Below are 18,808 nucleotides of genomic sequence, written 5' to 3' on the forward strand. Positions count from 1 at the left end.
TTAAAAAAAAATTGACAAATTGTTAAAATGAATCAAGGAATTTAGCAAGATGGCTAGATGTAAGTTAATATATGAGAAAATGAAATTTCAATATACCAGCAATAAAGAGGTACAAAATGCAGTTTTTAAAATCTTCATCTGAGGATATATTTTTTTTTATTGATTCCAGAGAGAGAGAGAGAGGAAGGGAGAGGGGGAGAGAGAGAGAGAGGGAGAAGAAGAGAGAGAGAAACATTGATGTGACAGAAAAACATCATGGATCAGTGGCCTCCTGCACATGCCCTGACTGGATATCGAACCCACAACCTAGGTATGTGCCCTGACTAGGGATCAAACCCGTAACCCTTTGGTGCACGGGGCAACACCTGCCAAAGCTAGAAAATGCAATTTTGAAAAAGACACAAATTCCTTAAAAAATACAAGGAACTTTGGAACAATTCTAACAAAAAATATACAAATCTTATATGGAAAAAAGTCTAAAGCTTTATTGAAAGATTTAAAAGATATCAGTAAATGGAGAAACAAATGATGTTCATAGATAGGAAAGACTGAATTTTATAAAGATGTCAATTATTTTAATAATCTTGCAAATTCAATCAAAGTTTTGTTTGTGGAAAGTGACCAAGTTGAATTTATAATGTATAAAGATGAGCAAAGGGCCATGATACTTCTGAAGAGAGACACTTGCTCTGTCAGATAAAAGGACTTAAGCTACAGAACTATCTATATACCCTGTTTTGTATTGGCTCAAGGATAGATAAATATACTAGTGGAACTTAATAGAGAGCCCAGAGACAAAATTACACATATATGGAAATTTGATTTATGAGGGAGCTGGTACTGCAGATTATTGATGGGGGAACAATTTATTATCCACAATGGAAATAAAAAGAAAATGGATCCACACACCACACACACAAATGAATTCCAGATGCATTAAGAACTTAAATGTGAAGTACAAAAGTATCAAGGGTTTAAAAGACAATATAAGAGAATATTTCAATGACGATATATTAGAGAAGGCTTAAACAAGACCCCAAAGTAATAAACCTAAAAGGAGAAAATTGATTAATTTGATTACATAAAAAGTAAGAACTTTTGTTAATCAAAAAACACTTATAAAAGGTTCAGCAGAAGTGTGTTCAAGATGAACTTAGTGCATTTGATTAGCTAGAAGATAGGTTAGGAACACATTGCTAATAAATACATACACCCTGAAGGCAACACACACACATGCCCAACAAAGATCTTCCTAACACCAGTTCAGGGAGACAAAGAAAAAAAGAATCATATTGTATTGTATTCTGTATTGCTCAGCCATTAATTTGCCTGTTTATCAAATTAAAATTGTAATTTATTACATTGAGAGGAAGAGTTCATAAAAAGTGTGCCTGTGCCTGCTGTGCCTGTATTTTATGAGATGACTAAAAACTGTCAAACTTTGAATAAGGTTCAGGGATTACTTAATCGTATTGTATCAGTGTTAATTCCCTTGTCGTGATAATTGTACTATGGCCATGTAAGATGGTAACATTAGGGAAAGCTAGGTGAAGTGCATATAAGGACTGTGCAATTTTTGCAAGTTTCTGTAAGCCTAAAAATTAATTCAAAATAAGAAGTTAAAAAAAACCAATTGAGAGTTGTTGACTGTAAGAATTAAGAAATGGGAGAGGGTTGGGAGATTATTTAATTTTATCAACAATTTTATAGTACAACTTGACTCCTTAATCTGTATGCATATGTAATGGAAGAAAATAGAGAATAGAAATTAATGCAGAGTACAATGGAGAAAAATTATTACTCTAAAATTTAAGTTAAATGGTTTGGAAAGAATTGATGGTTATGTGAAAAAAGTATTGCGATCAAGTTAGGTATGAGGGAGCCTGAGGTTATTAGTTTAGTCAGAAATTAAAGAGGGTAACCATAAAAACTATCTATCTATCTATCTATCTATCTATCTATCTATCTATCTATCCATCCTATTAAACAATTTACTTTAACTTAAAACATTAAAATGTATGCTTATTAACGAATCTTTTAATGACTTTTTGTTTGAAAAGGGATCCAGCGAATAGAGTTCAGCAATGGATTTCTTATTTAAAGCATGTGTATATGTTTTATCTACAATTTTCAATTTCAGTTTCTTTAAAGAAAGAACCTGAAGAACTAATGATGAAATCTGAATACATAATCATGCTAGTTTTTTTCTGATTTTCTACTAAACTTTTAGGTCATTACTAATCCAGATTCCATAAGGTAAGAGGGCTTCTACTATAATTTGTTATGGTGAAGTAGGATGTGGTAGCAAGAATGTATCGGGATGTGGCTGCACAGATCAATGAATCAAAGAAACTATATTTTATAGTAACCATTTGTTGACTATATAGTATATAGTTTTTGTACTTGAGCATAAACAGTAGATTAATTTTGAGATTGATGTAATTTCTTGTTTCATAAAGTAGACTTTTTACGCCCCCTCCCCCCAGTTTTATTGAGAAATAATTGACATACATCACTGTATAAGTTTAAAGTGTAGAGCATGATGGTGTGATATATACATTGTGAAATAATTTCCACAATAGGTTCAGCTAACATTTATCTTGTCATATAGCTAGAATAAAAAAGAAAAGATAAAAGAAATGAAAAAAGAAAAAAATTCTCCTTGTGGTGAGAACTCTTAGGACATATACTCTCCTAACAACTTTCCTATATATCATGCAGCAGTGTTATAATCATCATATTATACATTACATACCTAGTACTTATTTATCTTATAACTGGAAATTTGTACCTTTTGACCACCTTCCTCCTATTTCCCCTCTCCTCTCCCCTTCTGGTAACCACAAGTGTGATCTCTTTCCATGAGCTATTTTTTTTTTTTTTTTTAAATAGATTTCACATATACAGGATTTGTCTTTGTTTGACTTATTTCACTTACCCTAATGCCTTCATGGTCCATCCATGTTGTTGCAAGTGATAGGATTTCCTCAATTTTTTATGGCTAAAAAATAATGTTATTTATATATATCTTACCACCTCTTTATCCATTCATCGATCATTGGACATTTAGGTTGTTTCTATGTCTTGACTATTGTAAATAATGCTGCTATGAATGTGAGGATGCAGATATCTTTTCAAGTTAGTGTTTTTGTTTTCTTTGAATATATTTCCAGAAGTGGAATTGCTGGATTGCATGGTAGTTCCATTTTTAGTTTTTTGAGGATCCTTCATAGTGTTTTTCATATTGGCTGTATCAGAGTACAATCTCACCAACAGTGCACAGGGGTTCCTTTTTGTTCATATCCATGCTGTCATTTGTATCTCTTGTCTTTTTGATAATGGTCATTCAAACAAATGTGAGGTGATATCTCATTGTGATTTTAATTTGCATTTCCCTTATGACTAGCGAGGTTGAGCATCTTTTCTTTTCTTTTTTCTATTTTTTTAAAAAATCTTTATTGTTGAATGTATTACAGATGTTCTTCATTTTTCCCCCATTGACCCCTTTCCTCTCCACTCCTGCCCTCCTCCCGCCTTTTCCCACACTATTGTCTGTATCCATTGGTTATGCATGTAAGTTCTTTGGTTTATTTCTTCCCACCCCACAACCCCTTTCTCTTTGAGGTTTGTCAGTCTGGCAATGAATTTGTACTTCTTAATCCCTTCACCTTTTTCACCCATTCCCTCAGCCCCCCTCCCATCTGGCAACCAACAAAATGTACTCTGTATCTATGAGAATGTTTCTGTTCTGCCTGTTCATTTTGTTTGTAGATTCCATTGTCGATAGATATGTATTCATTGCCATTTTGTTTGTTCATACGTTTTATCTTTGTCTTCAAAAAGACCCTTCATCATTTCATATAATAACGGTTCGGTGGTGATGAACTCTTTAGCTTTTTCTTGTCTGGGAAACTCTTTATATGGCCATCGATTCTAAATGACAGCTCTGCAGGATAGAGTAATCTTGGTTGTAGTAGGTTTTTGCTTTTCATCACTCTGAATATTTCTTGCCACTCCCTTCTGGCCTGCAAAGTTTCTTTTGAGAAATCAGCTGACCGTCTTATGGGAACTCCCTTGTAGGTAACTAACTGCTTTTCTCTTGCTGCTTTTAAGATTCTCTCTTTGTCTTGAACCTTTTGCATTTTGATGATGATGTGTCTTGGTGTGGGCCTGTTGGGGTTCATCTTGTTTGGGACTCTCTGTGCTTCCTGGACTTGTATGTCTGTTTCCTTCACCAAGTTAGGGAAGTTTTCTGCCATTATTGTTTCAAACAGGTTTTCAATTTCTTGTTCTCTCTCTTCTCCTTCTGGCACCCCCAAGATGCGAATGTTGGCACGCTTGAAGTTGTTCCAGAGGCTCCTTACACCATCCTCATTTTTTTGGATACTTTTTTTTTTTTGCTGTTCTGATTGGGCATTTTTTGCTTCCTTATATTCCAATTCGATGGTTTGCTCCTTGGATTTACGTACTGTACTATTGAATCTGTGTAAATTATTCCTTATTTCAGTTAACGCCTCCTTCATTTCTGACTATGCATCCATCATTTCTGACTGGTCCTTTTTTATGCTCTTGAGGCCCTCACTAAGTTCATTGAGCATCCTTTTAAGCAGTATTTTGAACTCAGCATCTGTTAGGTTGCTTATCTCCATTTCGCTTAGTTCTTTTCTTCTGTTCTTTTATTCTCTCATTTTGGCTGCCTCCCTGTGTTTGTTTCTTTGTGTTACTTAACGAGTGATATGGGGCTATCTGAGACCAGATGCTGCTTGTTTGAAAGAATTTAGGAAAACCTGAAGCAGGATCCAAGACAGGCCAATCCTATGGTTAAGCAACGGGCAACAGCTTGGGTGGGCCTGAAAGTTGGGTGGGGCGGGGCCTCAGGGAATCACCAGGGCGGGGCTACCAGTGAGAGCCAGGTTGCTGGAGTCCCAGATATGGAGGCTGTCTGCCACCCCAGGGAAGGGCTCACCAAGGGAACAAAGGCCTCTGACAGCTAGTCTGTCCCAGAGAAAGCCTCCTTCCAGCCCTCGCTCCAATGCCAAACAGCTCAGTTCTTTTCTGCGTGTCTCTGGTGGACCTCGAGCTGCCTCCCCTCTAAGCTTAGAGGGAGTACGTCTGTTCAGTCCGTGCGCGGGCCCTTTAAGGAGCTGCCTGGGGCTCCAGCCGCGTCAGCTTCCCTGAGCCTCAGTTCCCCCTGGTTTTTCCAGCCCGAAGTTTTGGGAACTTCTCTTCCTGGCACTGGAACCCTGAGCGGGGCGCCTGGAGTGGGACGGGGACCCCTCAGCCCTCAGGGAGGACCTTCCCAGCCCAGGTGTCCTCCTGATTTTTATCCGCCACACATGGGTGTGGGACCAGCCCGCAGCCTCCGCCCCTCCTACCAGTCTGGATGTGGCTGCTGCTTTAATTTCATAGTTGTAAGATTCCATTCAGCTTGATTTCAGGCAGTTTTGAATGATGGTTTTTCTGTAGTTTAGTTGTAACTTTGATGTGGTGGTGGGAGGACGGGATACCGCGTTTACCTACGCCGCCATCTTGACTGGAAGTCCTCTGTGTATAAGCTTTTTAATTTGATGTAGTCCCACGTGTTTATTTTTTATTTTGTTGTGTATGCTTTAACTGTCATATCCAAAAAATCATTACCAAGACCCATGTCAACGAGCTTTATTCCTATGTCGTTTTCATGGTTTTGGGTTTTACATTTTAGTCTTTAATCCATTTTGAGTTAATTTGTGTGAGTGGTGTAAGATATGGGTCCAATTTCATTCTTTTAAATGTGAATATCCAATTATCCCAGCAGCATTTATTGAAGAGACTATCCTTTCTCCACTGAGTATTTCTTGGCTCCCTTGTCAAATATAAGTTGACGGCATATGTTTGGTTTTATTTCTGAGCTCTTGATTCTGTTCCATTGGTTTAGTCTTGTGTTTCACATTTTGTTTTATTGTCATGAAATACTCATATCATAAAATGTATTGTCTTAAACAGTTTTAAGTATACAGTTCAGTGGTATTAAATACATTCAGAATGTTTTGCAACTATCACCACTATTGATCTACACAGTTCTTTTTATCTTGTGAAACTGAAACTTCGTACCCATTAAACAATATTTCCCCATTGCCACCTCTCCCTGTCCTTGGCAACTCCTCATTCTACTTTCCCTTTGTATGATTTTGACTACCTTTGAGTACTTCATAAAAGTGGAGCCACAATTGACAAGGGTTCCAATTTCTCCTTTTTCTCACCTCACCAGTTATTTTCTGTTGTTGTTGTTTTGATGGTAGCCATCCTAATAGGTGTGAGGTAGTATCTTGTAATGTTGATTCACATTTCCCCTAATGATCAGTGATGTTAAACATTTTTTTCATGTGCTTTTTGGTCATTTGTATATCTGTGGAGAAACGTCTATTCACTTCCTTTGCCCATTTTTGAATTTGTGTGTTTGTTTGTTGTTTTAGGAGTTCTCTATTTATTCTTACAAGATATATGATTAGAAAATATTTTCTCCTACTCTGTGGCTTGCCTTTTCACTCTAGTGATATTGTCTTTCAATATACAACATTTAAAATTTTTCATAAAGTCCAGTTTGTCTGTTGTTTCTTTTGCTGCCTGAGCCTTTGGTGTCATAGCCAAGAAATCATTGCCAAACACAATGAATGAAGCTTTTGCCCTATGTTTTCTTCTAAGAGTTGTATAATTTTAGCTCTTATACTTAGGTCTTTGATCCATTTTGAATTCATTTTTTGTGTGTGTATAGTACTTCATTTTTTTGCATGTGGATCAAGTTTTCTCAGAACCATTTGAAAAGACCTCCTTTCCATATTGAATTATCTTGCCCCCTACACTCCCCCAAGTCAATAATTCTTTGATTATATACAAGGTAGGACAAAGTAGATTTACAGTTGTTTGTATGGAAAATAATACAATAATTAATAAGTAATAATGCAAGAGTAAACTTTGTGTTTCAAGTACTTACAACTACTTTTGCCTCACCCTGTATGCTGGGTTTATTTCTGAGGTTTCTATTCTATTCCATTGTTCTATATGTCTGCCTTTATGCTAGTACCACACCGTTTTGATTACTGTAGCTTTGTAGTAAGTTTTAAACTCAGTAAGTTTGAGTCTTCCAGCTTTGTTCTTCTTTTTCCAAAATTGATTTACCAGTTTGAATCGCTTTTTTTTTTCCTGTAAAAAATGTCATTGGGATTTTTATAGAGATTGAATTGAATATGTAGATTACTTTGAGTAGCATTGACATCTTTTTTTTTTTTTAATTTTATTTTTGTTACAGATATTTCCCCTTTTTTTACCCCATTGACACCCTCCTCCCCATACCCCGCCCGGTCCCCGGCTTTGTTGTCCATGTCCATTGGTTATGCGTACATGCATATAAGTTCTGTGGTTTATGTCTTCTCACTCCCCACCACCCCCTCTTCTGAGGGTTGTCAGTCTGTACTCTACTTATGTGTTTCTGGGTCTACCCTATTCCTCAGACTGTTCTATTCATTATATTCCATATATAAGTGAGATCATGTGGTATTTGTCTTTTTCTGCTTGGCTTCTTTCACTTAGGATAATACTTTCCAGGTCCCTCCATGTGGTCTCAAAGGATAAGAGATCTTTCTTTCTTACCGCTGCATAGTACTCCATTGTGTATATGTACCACAGCTTTTTTATCTATTTGTCTCCTGATGGACATTTGGGCTGTTTCCAGATCTTAGCTATTGTAAATAGTGCTGCTATGAACATAGGGGTACATATATTCTTCCTGATTGGTGTTTCAGGCTTCTTAGGGTATATTCCTAGAAGCAGGATCACTGGGTCAAATGGAAGTTCAATTTTTAATTTTTTGAGGTAACACCATATTGTTTTCCATAGTGGCTGCACCAGTCTGCGTTCCCACCAGCAGTGTACTAGAGTCTCCTTTTCTCCACACCCTCGCCGACACTTGTTTGATGATTTGTTGATGGTGGCCATCCTGACAGGTGTGAAGTGATACCTCATTGTTGTTTTAATTTGCATCACTCTGATGATTAGTGATGTGGAGCATTTCTTCATATGTCTCTTGGCCAAGCATTGACATCTTAACAATATTAAGTATTCCAGTCGATGGACATGATATATATGTTTCCTTTTGTTATGTCTTTAATTTTTTCAACAATGTTTTATAGTTTTCATTGTACATTTCAAAGAATTTTTACTTCTTTGGTCATGTTAATTCTTTAGTATTTGATTTTTTTGATGCTGTTATAAATGGAGTTGTTTCCATAATTTTCATTTCAGATTGTTCATTATTAGTATATAAAAATGCAACTGATTTTTGTGTGTTGACTTTGTATCCTGTTACTTTGCTGAATTCACTTATTAGCTTTAATAGTTTTTTTTTTTGGTGGAACTTTCAGGGTTTTCTATATATAAGATTATATCATCTGCAAACAGAAAATTTGACTTCTTCCTTTTCAGTTTGGATCCCATCTATTTATTTTTCTTGCTTAATTTCTCTGACTATAACTTTCAGTATTATGTTGAATAAAAGTGGCAGAAGGGGGGCATCTTTGTCTTTTCCTTGATCTTAGAGGAAAAACGTTGTCTTTTACCATTGATTGTGATACTTACTGTGGGTTTTTCATTTATGGATTTTATTACGTTGAGGTACAAAATAGAGTTTTTCTACAGTTTTGGGTTTGTATACTTTTCAGATTCTTCAAGTAAAGAAAAAAATAAATAGGGAAAATTTATTATATGCATTTGTGTGTGCATGTATGTGTGCAAATGTTCATGTATATAGATCCTAGATAATCATGTGTATGTAATTTATATATCTATATATATGAACAAAATTGGTGGACATTACTTATTGAGACTATTTTTAAAAACATTTGAAAATGGTAGCTGAATTGTTCTTAAAATAATATCTCACATATTTTTAGATTTGTGTCTATTGGGAGTATTAGTTTTAAGCTTGGTAAATGTTTAAATGGTTATAGATTGTGATGAATTAGTTGGAGGTTAAAAGAGCAGCAGTGTGAATAGTCTCTATTTTTAATTTGACATTTATTGGTGAGAAAACAAGTCAGTATGTTTATGTATAATGACTTCTAAAAGAGAGAATTTTTTTTTTTAATTTCAGGCAACCTAATGAGGCCTCTTTTGAATTATGGTGTTGCTTGGTGAGCATATTTTTTAAAACTTTATATTGCCTTTCAGAATACTATTGATTAATTTATGTAAATTAGTTGTATTTTGGTTTACTGTTGTAGTATGTCTATGGGCTTCCTGGTTGAAGAGACTGCACCAGTTGTTTGGAGAGGCCTTATGGTAATGTCAGCCATTGAGAAACTGTTGAGACAGGTAAGAAAATTGCATTAAGTATCATTTTATTATTGGCACACTGTAGGTAATGCAGTTGCTGATTGGAGATCTGTTAAAATTTGCATTTAGGTTTCAGATGTTTGCAAAAGAATCCAGTTGATAAACTGAATGTATAATGAGTTATGTAGTGCCAAGACCAAATTTCACTGTTACATGATTTAATATTTCCCATTATTTATGAGTACTAAAAATCCAATGTCTTATTTTATATTGTTCTATTGCTCTGTTGAGTCTGCAGTCAGATAGGGAAATCTATTTTATAAGTAATCTGCCTTCTTTAGATCTCATTATAGTCAATATGAGTTATAAGGGCAGTGAAGAAATTACTCAGATGTAGAAAAAAATTATATATAATGCTTCAGGACAAAATAAAATTTTGTTTTACTCTGAGTACATATAGCTATATATTTGTGTATATAATATGTGGCCAATCAACTTTAATTTATACTTAAGGAAGAGAACAGTTGATTAGCTAATCTAAAAATACAACATGGTCTATGTGTTATTTATAGGAATAAATTTTATTTTTTTCTTAGTAGCTGTGAATTTTTTGTTAATTATATTCTAGGGAAATATAATAAGTAATTTGGATTTTCTCCACCAATTTACAGCAATTGCCTCTTATTCAAATTTTACTTTGAATCAGTAACCATGCTATAGGTTGACAATTCTAATCATATATATATATATATATATATTTCCAGTTGTGAACGTAAGTAGATGAAATATGTTTTGAACTCTGAAACTCTATTTTTTTCATTGTAACATCTTGTCTTTCTTCTTCTGCTTGAGTTCTGATAAATGTGCTCTTTTACCTCTGGACTCAGAATCATCCTATTTTCCTAGTGCATTTAAGTCTCTTGGCTGCATCGCCTCCTCTTTTATACTCAGTTCCCAGAGTAGGTTATTTCAGTTTTATTCTCAACTACACCCTTTCTCTGCCAGTTCCTTGTTGACCTTGACCTTGATTTGTGTGGGTTAACAGCCTCTCTTTTATATTTTTTAGGAAATTATAAGGCAATCTTTATTTAGTTTATAGTAAAAAGTTAGAGTCAATAGACATTTGTTAACACCAAAAGGAAAATTCTGATTTTGCTGTGAGAATATTTTAAATATGAATTTTCCACCTCTTATGTTAGTGTTACTATTCTCAACAGGAAATGATTCAGAATTCCTCCCAAGCCTTTATAGATGGTCACAGAAGGTAGAAATACTTCAGCTTTCCACAGTGACCAAGGACTTACATTCAAGTAAATTTTAAGGGATACAGAGATCCAATTTAAAAAAAAGGCGGGTGACGCGATGGAGCCCGTTGTCGGTCTGTGGGGCTAGGGGCCCCGGGGGCGTCAGGGGCTCGCGGCTGTGGGTAGGGAGGGCCTGGACATGGCGCTGAGGGGCCGCCCTGCGGGAAGATGAATAAGGGCTGGCTGGAGCTGGAGAGCGACCCTGGCCTCTTCACCCTCCTGGAGGAAGATTTTGGTGTCAAAGGGGTGCAAGTGGAGGAGATCTATGACCTGCAGAGCAAGTGCCAGGGCCCCGTGTATGGATTCATTTTCCTGTTCAAATGGATCGAAGAGCACCGGTCCCGTCGCAAGGTCTCTACCTTGGTGGATGATACATCTGTGATTGATGACGATATTGTGAATAATATGTTCTTTGCCCACCAGCTCATCCCCAATTCTTGCGCCACTCATGCCCTGCTAAGCGTGCTCTTGAACTGCAGCAATGTGGACCTGGGGCCCACTCTGAGTCGAATGAAGGACTTCACCAAAGGCTTCAGCCCTGAGAGCAAAGGATATGCGATTGGCAATGCCCCGGAGTTGGCCAAGGCCCATAATAGCCATGCCAGGCCTGAGCCACGCCACCTCCCAGAGAAGCAGAACGGCCTTAGCGCAGTGCGGACCATGGAGGCATTCCACTTTGTCAGTTATGTGCCTATCACAGGCCGGCTTTTTGAGCTGGATGGGCTCAAGGTCTACCCCATTGACCATGGGCCCTGGGGGGAGGATGAAGAGTGGACAGACAAAGCTCGGGGGGTCATCATGGAGTATTGGCCTCGCCACTGCAGGGGAGCCCTACCATGACATCCGCTTCAACCTGATGGCAGTGGTGCCTGACTGCAGGATCAAGTATGAGGCTAGGCTGCATCTGCTGAAGGTGAACCGTCAGACAGTACTGGAGGCCCTGCAGCAGTTGATCAGGGTAACACAACCAGAGCTGATTCAGACCCACAAGTCTCAAGAGTCACAGCTGCCTGAGGAGTCTAAACCAGCCAGTGGCAAGTCCCCTGTGGCCCTGGAGGCAAGCAGGGCCCCAGTGACCTCTGACAGCATTCACACAGACGGTGTGGAGGAGGTGGCTGGTTCGTGCCCACAACCCTTGACCCACAGTCCTCCCAGCAAACCCAAGCTGGTGGTGAAACCTTCAGGGAGCAACCTCAGTGGTGTTCCCTGCAACCCCACTCCCATTGTCCAGCGGCTGCCAGCTTTTCTGGACAATCACAACTATGCCAAGTCCCCCATGCAGGAGGAGGAAGACCTGGCAGCAGGTGTGGGCCGCAGCCGAGTTTCAGTCCGCCCACCCCAGCAGTACTCAGACGACGAGGATGACTGTGAGGATGATGAGGAGGATGATGTGCAGAGCACCAACTCCGCCATCAGGTACAAGTGAAAGGGGCCAGGGAAGTCAGGGTCATTGAGTGGCTCCGGGGATGGGCAGTTGTCGGTGCTGCAGCCCAACACAATCAACGTTTTGGCCGAGAAGCTCAGAGTCCCAGAAAGACATCTCGATTCCCCTGTCCATCAAGACCAGCAGCGGTGCTGGGAGTCCAGCTGTGGCGGTGCCCACGCACTCGCAGCCCTCACCCATCCCCAGCAACGAGAGCACAGACACAGCGTCCGAGATCGGCAGTGCTTTCAACTTACCGCTGTGCTCGCCCATCTGCTTGGCCAACCCCACACGGTCCTCCAGCCCTGTCACCTCCCACATCTCCAAGGTGCTTTTTGGAGAGGATGATAGTCTGCTGCGTGTTGACTGTATACGCTACAATCGTGCTGTACGTGACCTGGGTCCTATAATCAGCACAGGTTTGCTGCACTTGGCTGAGGATGGTGTGCTGAGTCCCCTGACACTGACAGAGGGTGGGAAGGGTTCCTCGCCCTCCATCAGACCAACCCAGGGCAGCCAGGGGTCCAGCAGCCCAGAGGAGAAGGAGGTGGTGGAAGCTGTAGATGGCAGAGAGAAGTCTGGGCTGGCCAGGCCTGGTGAGCCCTTGAATGGAGAGAAGTACTCACCCAAGGAGCTGCTGGCACTGTTGAAGTGTGTAGAGGCCGAGATTGCCAACTATGAGGCCTGCCTCAAGGAAGAAGTGGAGAAGAGAAAGAAGTTCAAGATTGACGACCAGATAAGGACCCACAACTATGACGAGTTCATCTGCACATTCATCTCCATGCTAGCTCAGGAAGGCATGCTGGCCAACCTGGTGGAGCAGAACATCTCGTGCGGTGGCGTCAAGGGGTCAGCATTGGCCGGCTCCACAAACAGCGGAAGCCTGATCGGCGGAAACGCTCACGTTCCTACAAAGCCAAGCGCCAATGAGGACTGCTGGCCCCATCTCTGCAGCCTGCTCTTGCCTTGTGGCCCTCACCAGGGCCCCTTCCCTGCCCCACAGTCCCCTTCCCAGTATTACTGAATATTTCCAGCCAGATAGCCCAGACCCTGGAAATGCAAGCCAGGCCAGGATTCCCTGCATTGCACCCCTGGGCCTGGTAGGGCAGGTCAAGCCCATAGTGCTCAGGAAGCAGCAGCTGGAGTTTGGGAGCTTGGGCACAGCGAGGTGCTGCGGCTTCCTCCACAGCCGGCTGTGGAGCTGTAGGACTTGGCCTTTCTGCCTGGGCAGCAGAATATATATTTTACCTACAGAGACATCTGTTTTTCTGGGTTCTGGCCCATCTTACCACCACTGTGTTGACATAGCCAGCTTTATGACTGCATTCTCTCCTAATAGCTCTCATCCTGGTGGGGCTTGAGTGGGCATGAGCCTGCTGCTCTAGCCCCAGCTGCCAATTGTCTCTTGTGAGGAAGCCAGGTTGGCTCTTCATTCCTCCTGGGAGAGCACCAAACTCGGACCTGGCTTTTGGGCTGGATTGGGAGTGGGGTATCCCAGCAGGGGCTCATGGCTTGAGCAGAGAGGAGTGTTTGAGCTGCTCGGGGGCTTGTAAACTCCCTGGCTCCAGTCGGGCACGTCAAGTCTCCTGTCCATGGCAAGGCTCTGGGGCTCTTTGCCGTCAGTGTTGTGGCCCTGGCAGTGGGCCTGCCTTGGGTTCCTGGGCTCTGTCCCTGGAGCTTGGGGCTTAGGGGAGCCCCTGCCCAGCCCCTCAGTATTACCATGTTCCCCTCCTCGTAGGGGTAGCAGAGATAGGGCTGCTTGCAGGAGACTGGCACCACACTCTCCTGCCACTCGCTTCCTCAGCCTCTGCAGGGTACTCAGGATGGGCACTGCAGGACCAAGACAACCACTTGGAGCCCCCATGTTCCCAGAGGGCCTGATACCAGGGGTAATGGGCCCAGCACTGCCTCTGGAGCTTGGCCCCCCCAAATATAGCCCCATAGTCTCTACCCGATGGCTTTGAAGAAGATCCAAGGAGGCCTGTTATCTGTACATAGTGATCTAGGAGAGGAGAGGGAGTGGGGGACGGCCAGTAGGCATGGCAGTTAACTTCTGCACTGAGCACAGCCTGACCCCTTGACCCCCTGTAAATATTGGATCAATGAGTGAATAAAACTCTCCTAAAAAAAAAAAAGCCCTGGCTGAGTGGTTCAGTTTGTTGGAGCATCTTTCTTTTCACCAAAAGGTTGCAGGTTTGATTCCCTGGTTGGGTTATGATCTCTGGTAGGAGTGTGTACGGGGTCAATGGATTGATGTTATTTCTTCACATTGATGTATTTTTCTCCTCTCTCTCTTAAAAATGAAAAAAAAAAATCAACGAAAAAGACATCCTTGGGTGAGGATTAAAAATAAGAGCGAGAGAGAGAGAGAGAGATCCAGAGATTCAGGCCAAGCTTCCAGCTCAGGAATACAGGGTCCTCATATTCCCATAGTCTCTCCCCAGCAAGATGTACGCAAATTCTCTCCTTTCTACCTCTCTGTGTCCTTTTTAAAATCTCAGGGACCCTTTTAAATCTCAAATTCCTACAGGAGACCAAAACATCTTGGCAAGTGAGCCCTTGAAGGTGGAAGAGAGAAAGCATGCCCTCAGGAGAGGGGCAAAGGAGTTTCCCACAGAATTAGTGAGATTAAGCCTGATAGTACAGCCAGCCCTTCCTCCAGGGACCTGTGCCTTTTCTCTCCCCATCTTGTTTCCCCACCAGTCATGTTACCTTTACCTTTCTCTCTCTAAAGCTTCAAGGGCCTTTCTTTCGCCGCTGTAACTTTCTAAATTAACTTTCTTTTATTAAAAAAAACACACACAACTCTGATAGTACAAATTAATTAGGCTGCAAAAAGGTTGTGACTGAAGTTCAAATTTATATTTAGTACCTGCTTATATAGATGAAGAAAATGTGTTGAGAAAAGAGGTGAAAGGATCAAACATTTGAAGGAACGAGAGTATATTACTATTACTGTTTTTGTGGAGTGTTGGGTAAGAGAGGAGGGGCAGGATCTCAATTCCACATTTTCAGTCAGTGAACTGCCATAACCCAGCCACTTTTATCTACTGCTGAATACTGTTAGAGAATATAGAATAATTGTGTTAATTGCCAGCATTATATAATTTTGTTTTCCCAATTCAGCCATGGTCTCAACACTTCAGTCATCTGATTTTATTCATTCTTCTCCTCAACCTGTATCAAATGCTCAGCTTAAAAATATTTAGGGAATTTGCCAGTCCTGGCCTGATTCCCAGCCAGGGCACATGCCTGGGTTACAGGCTCAGTCCCCAGTAGGGGGTGTGCAGAGGTAGCTGATTGATGTCTCTTCCTCCCCCCTCTCTAAGAGATAAATAAAAAACATATTTTAAAAAATATTTAGGGATTTTGATGGTCTGGAAGAGGATCTACTGGAGATTTAGAGACTTGGCTGTCTGAACATAAATTGTGTAAAAGTCACAAATTATTCTGATACTAAAGATACATATTCAGCAAACATACTACAAGATATCAGGATGAAAAGATGGGGTGAGAAATGGATCCATAACTTATTTTGTTGGTATACTTAGAGGATGCCTAAAACATCCTCTAGGATATTAAGATATTAGACTGCATATATAGCTTACAGTCTTGTAAGGTCACTTCTATCATCTATGCATTTTAATGGGAACTGAAAAGCTGATATTTTCAGATTACACTGTGACCATGCTGATCATCTGAGCTACTAATTAAGGGGTGTTTTGTTTTGCTTTAGAAAGCAGACAAGCATTTGGTAAGTTTAACATCCTTTGTGATGGATAAATGTTCTGTAAAGCAGTGTATGTTAGAGGGGACAGTGTTTGGAAATTCCTTTCATGTCCTTTCCCAGTTACTGTTTTGGGAGGAAAAGATAAGTACTTGTGGTCAGTTTACCATCTTGAACTGGACGTCTGGTTTAAAGTGTTTTTTTCTCTCCCTTACAACATTTTATTGAGTTAAACTTATACACACAATAGATCTTATATGTATAGTTCAGTGATTTTTGATAGATGTATATACTTATATAACCTCACTCCCAATCAAGATAGAGAACATTTTTGCTACCCTAGAAAGTTTCACTGGGCCCTGGCCAGGTAGATCAGTTGATTAGAGCATAGTGCTGATACCCCAAGCTTGCAGATTTGATCTCTGGTCAGGGCACATACAAGAAGCAACCAATGAATGCATGTAGGTGGGAAAACAAATAGATGTTTCTCTTTCGCTCTCTCTCGCTCGCTCTCTCTAACATCAATCAATTAAAAAAAGAGAGGGAGAGTTTCCTTGGGCTCTGTTCTATTCTTGGGCTCTGGTTGGCCATCATGTTGTGATTTTTATTACCAAAAATGAGTATTCCATGTTCTTATACTTTATACAAATGGAATGTTGCCTTTCGTATCTTGTTCACTCTCAGCCTAGTGCTTTTGAAAGTCATCCTTGTTGTTGCATATATCAGTAGCTGAGCCCTTTTTATTGCTGAATAATATTCCATTGTATGAATATAACCACATATTGTTTGTTTATTCTTTTGTTGATGAACATTTGGGTAGTCTTCACTTTTTGGCTATTATGAATAATGCTGCTTTAAATACTTGTACATGTGTTCATAAGAGTTCCAGTTGCTTCACATCTTTGTCAACATAGTGGTGTAAAATGGTTATTTTTTATGGTTTTAATTTGAACTTCCCTGATGATTAGTAATGTCTAGACCCCTTTATGTGCATATTTGATGTTGCTGTATCTTCTTTTGTGAAGTGTCTGTTCAAGTCTTTTACCCACTTTTTTATTGCCTAATTTTTCTTCTTGTAATTGAATTGCTAGAGTTTTAATATATTTTGGCTAAGAGTTCATTGTCAGATATATGCATTGGGAATATTTTTCCCAGGCTGTTACTTGCCTTTTAATGAGCTGAAGTTTTAAATTTTCACGAAATCCAGTTTATCAAAAAACATTTTTTAATGCTTGGTACTTTTTGTATTCTCTAAAAATTCTTTGCCTTTCTACTTCAAGATTGTAAAGATAGTCTCATGTATTTTTCTCTCAAAGCTTTATAGTTCTGGTTTGTACATCTTGAATTAATTTTTGGTGTGTGAAGTGAGATAAGGGTCAAGGTTTATATATATTTTTTATAATTGTGGTATAATAGGAAATATATTCATTCTTTGTTCTTGGATCCTGGCATAAAATTCCTAAAACACTTTGAATTCCCTGAGTGATAGGAGTGTCTTTTGTCATTCATAAGGAACCCCTTTTTGAGCACACCTGAATTCATGGTAGTGAGGTAACTTAGGTTGGGGGCCCTAGAAAGCCTCAGGATGGGGCTGATCACCAGAAAAACTAAGTCTTTAGAGGATGGAAACTTCCGGTTGTACCCACTGATCTTGGGGTGGGGGATAGGCTGCAGACTAAGCTCTATAAAAACTTTCTTTAAAAATTGTTTTATTTATTGATTTTAGAGATTTATTGTTCCACTTATATATGCATTCATTGGTTGATTCTTGTGCCCTGGCTAGAGATCAAACTCAACAACCTTGGTATATTGGGATGATACTCTAACCAACTGAGCTGCCCAGCCAAGTTCTAAAAATGCTCGAAGAACAGCCCTGGCTGGTGTTGCTCAGTAGTTAGAGCATCATCCTGCACACCAAAGGGTTGAGGGTTCAATTTCTGGTCAAGGCACATACCTGGGTTGCAGATTTGATCTCTCTGCCAGGGTGCTTGCAGGAGGCAAGCAATCTATGTGTCTGTCTCACACTGATGATTCTTTCTATCCTTTCCTCCCTTCCTTCCACTTTCTCTAAGACTCAGTAGAAAAAATATCCTCTGGTGAGGATTAACAAAAAGCAAAGCAAAAAAAACCCCTCTTGAATAACAAAATTTGATGAACTTCTAGGTTGCATTTTTGGAGCTCTTCAAATGCTTTCACTGTGTAGATGAGATTGGGAACCACTGGTTTGCAGAATGATAGGTCGTTGAGAAAAAGTTGAAAAAGGGCAAGGAAATAATAGACATTAGGTGTCCATTTGTGATCCTTTAGTAGAACGGTGAATGAAAAAAGTCATATCAACCCTGGCCGGTTTGGCTCAGCTGTTAGAGCGTTGGCCCATGGACCAATGAGTACAGCCCAGGGCACTTACCTTGGTTGCGGTTCGTCACTGGCCCTGGTTGGGGTCTTGTGGGAGGCAAACAGTGGATGTGTCCCTCTCATGTCAATGTTTCTCTCTCTCCCTCTCACTCTATCTATCCTCGGATGAGGAAAGAGAGAGAGATAGATAGATAGAGAGAGAGAGAGAGAGAGAGAGAGAGAGAGAAAATCATATCCTAGGGGTTTTAGAATAGACTATGGTGAGACGAGAGAGAGAGAGAGAGAGAGAGAGAGAGAGAGAGAGAGAAAATCATATCCTAGGGGTTTTAGAATAGACTATGGTGAGACGAGAGAGAGAGAGAGAGAGAGAGAGAGAGAGAGAGAAAATCATATCCTAGGGGTTTTAGAATAGACTATGGTGAGACCATGGAGATAGAGGTACATTCTGCATATTGGATAAAATAGGCCATGGAGAAGGTAGGAGTGGGAAAAGCAAAAGAAAAGAGGAGGGACACTTAAGGAAAAATGGTATCAAATTAAATCCCTTTTCATTTATTTTCCTAAAGGGATAGCCGTATCTTTCCCAAGGTATAGGATATAGTAAATAGGGACTGAATATTCCAGAAAATGAGAGGATTATTGGAAGAGGAATATTATGAAAAAGGCAAAAGAGAATGGGATTAAAAGGTTAAT

General features: G+C 40.1%; 2 protein-coding genes across 2 annotated transcripts in view; both read left to right on the plus strand.

Annotated features, from left to right (window-relative positions):
• NUBPL (nucleotide binding protein like) overlaps positions 1–18,808 on the plus strand; it is a 241,207-nt gene that overhangs the window by 82,202 nt on the left and 140,197 nt on the right. The window contains exons 5-6 of the mRNA XM_036276141.1: positions 9,125–9,164; positions 9,255–9,345. Coding sequence (XP_036132034.1) covers positions 9,125–9,164; positions 9,255–9,345 — 131 coding nt within the window. The remainder of the gene's footprint in view (positions 1–9,124; positions 9,165–9,254; positions 9,346–18,808) is intronic.
• On the plus strand, positions 10,748–13,140 carry LOC118639718 (ubiquitin carboxyl-terminal hydrolase BAP1-like). The gene is given in 4 exon segments (XM_036276140.1): positions 10,748–11,413; positions 11,415–12,131; positions 12,133–12,860; positions 12,863–13,140. Coding segments are annotated over 4 exon segments (2,181 nt in total). The 5' UTR covers positions 10,748–10,778; the 3' UTR covers positions 12,964–13,140.

Source organism: Molossus molossus, unplaced genomic scaffold (genome assembly GCF_014108415.1).
Source record: "Molossus molossus isolate mMolMol1 unplaced genomic scaffold, mMolMol1.p scaffold_m16_p_1, whole genome shotgun sequence".
Lineage (NCBI taxonomy): Eukaryota > Metazoa > Chordata > Mammalia > Chiroptera > Molossidae > Molossus > Molossus molossus.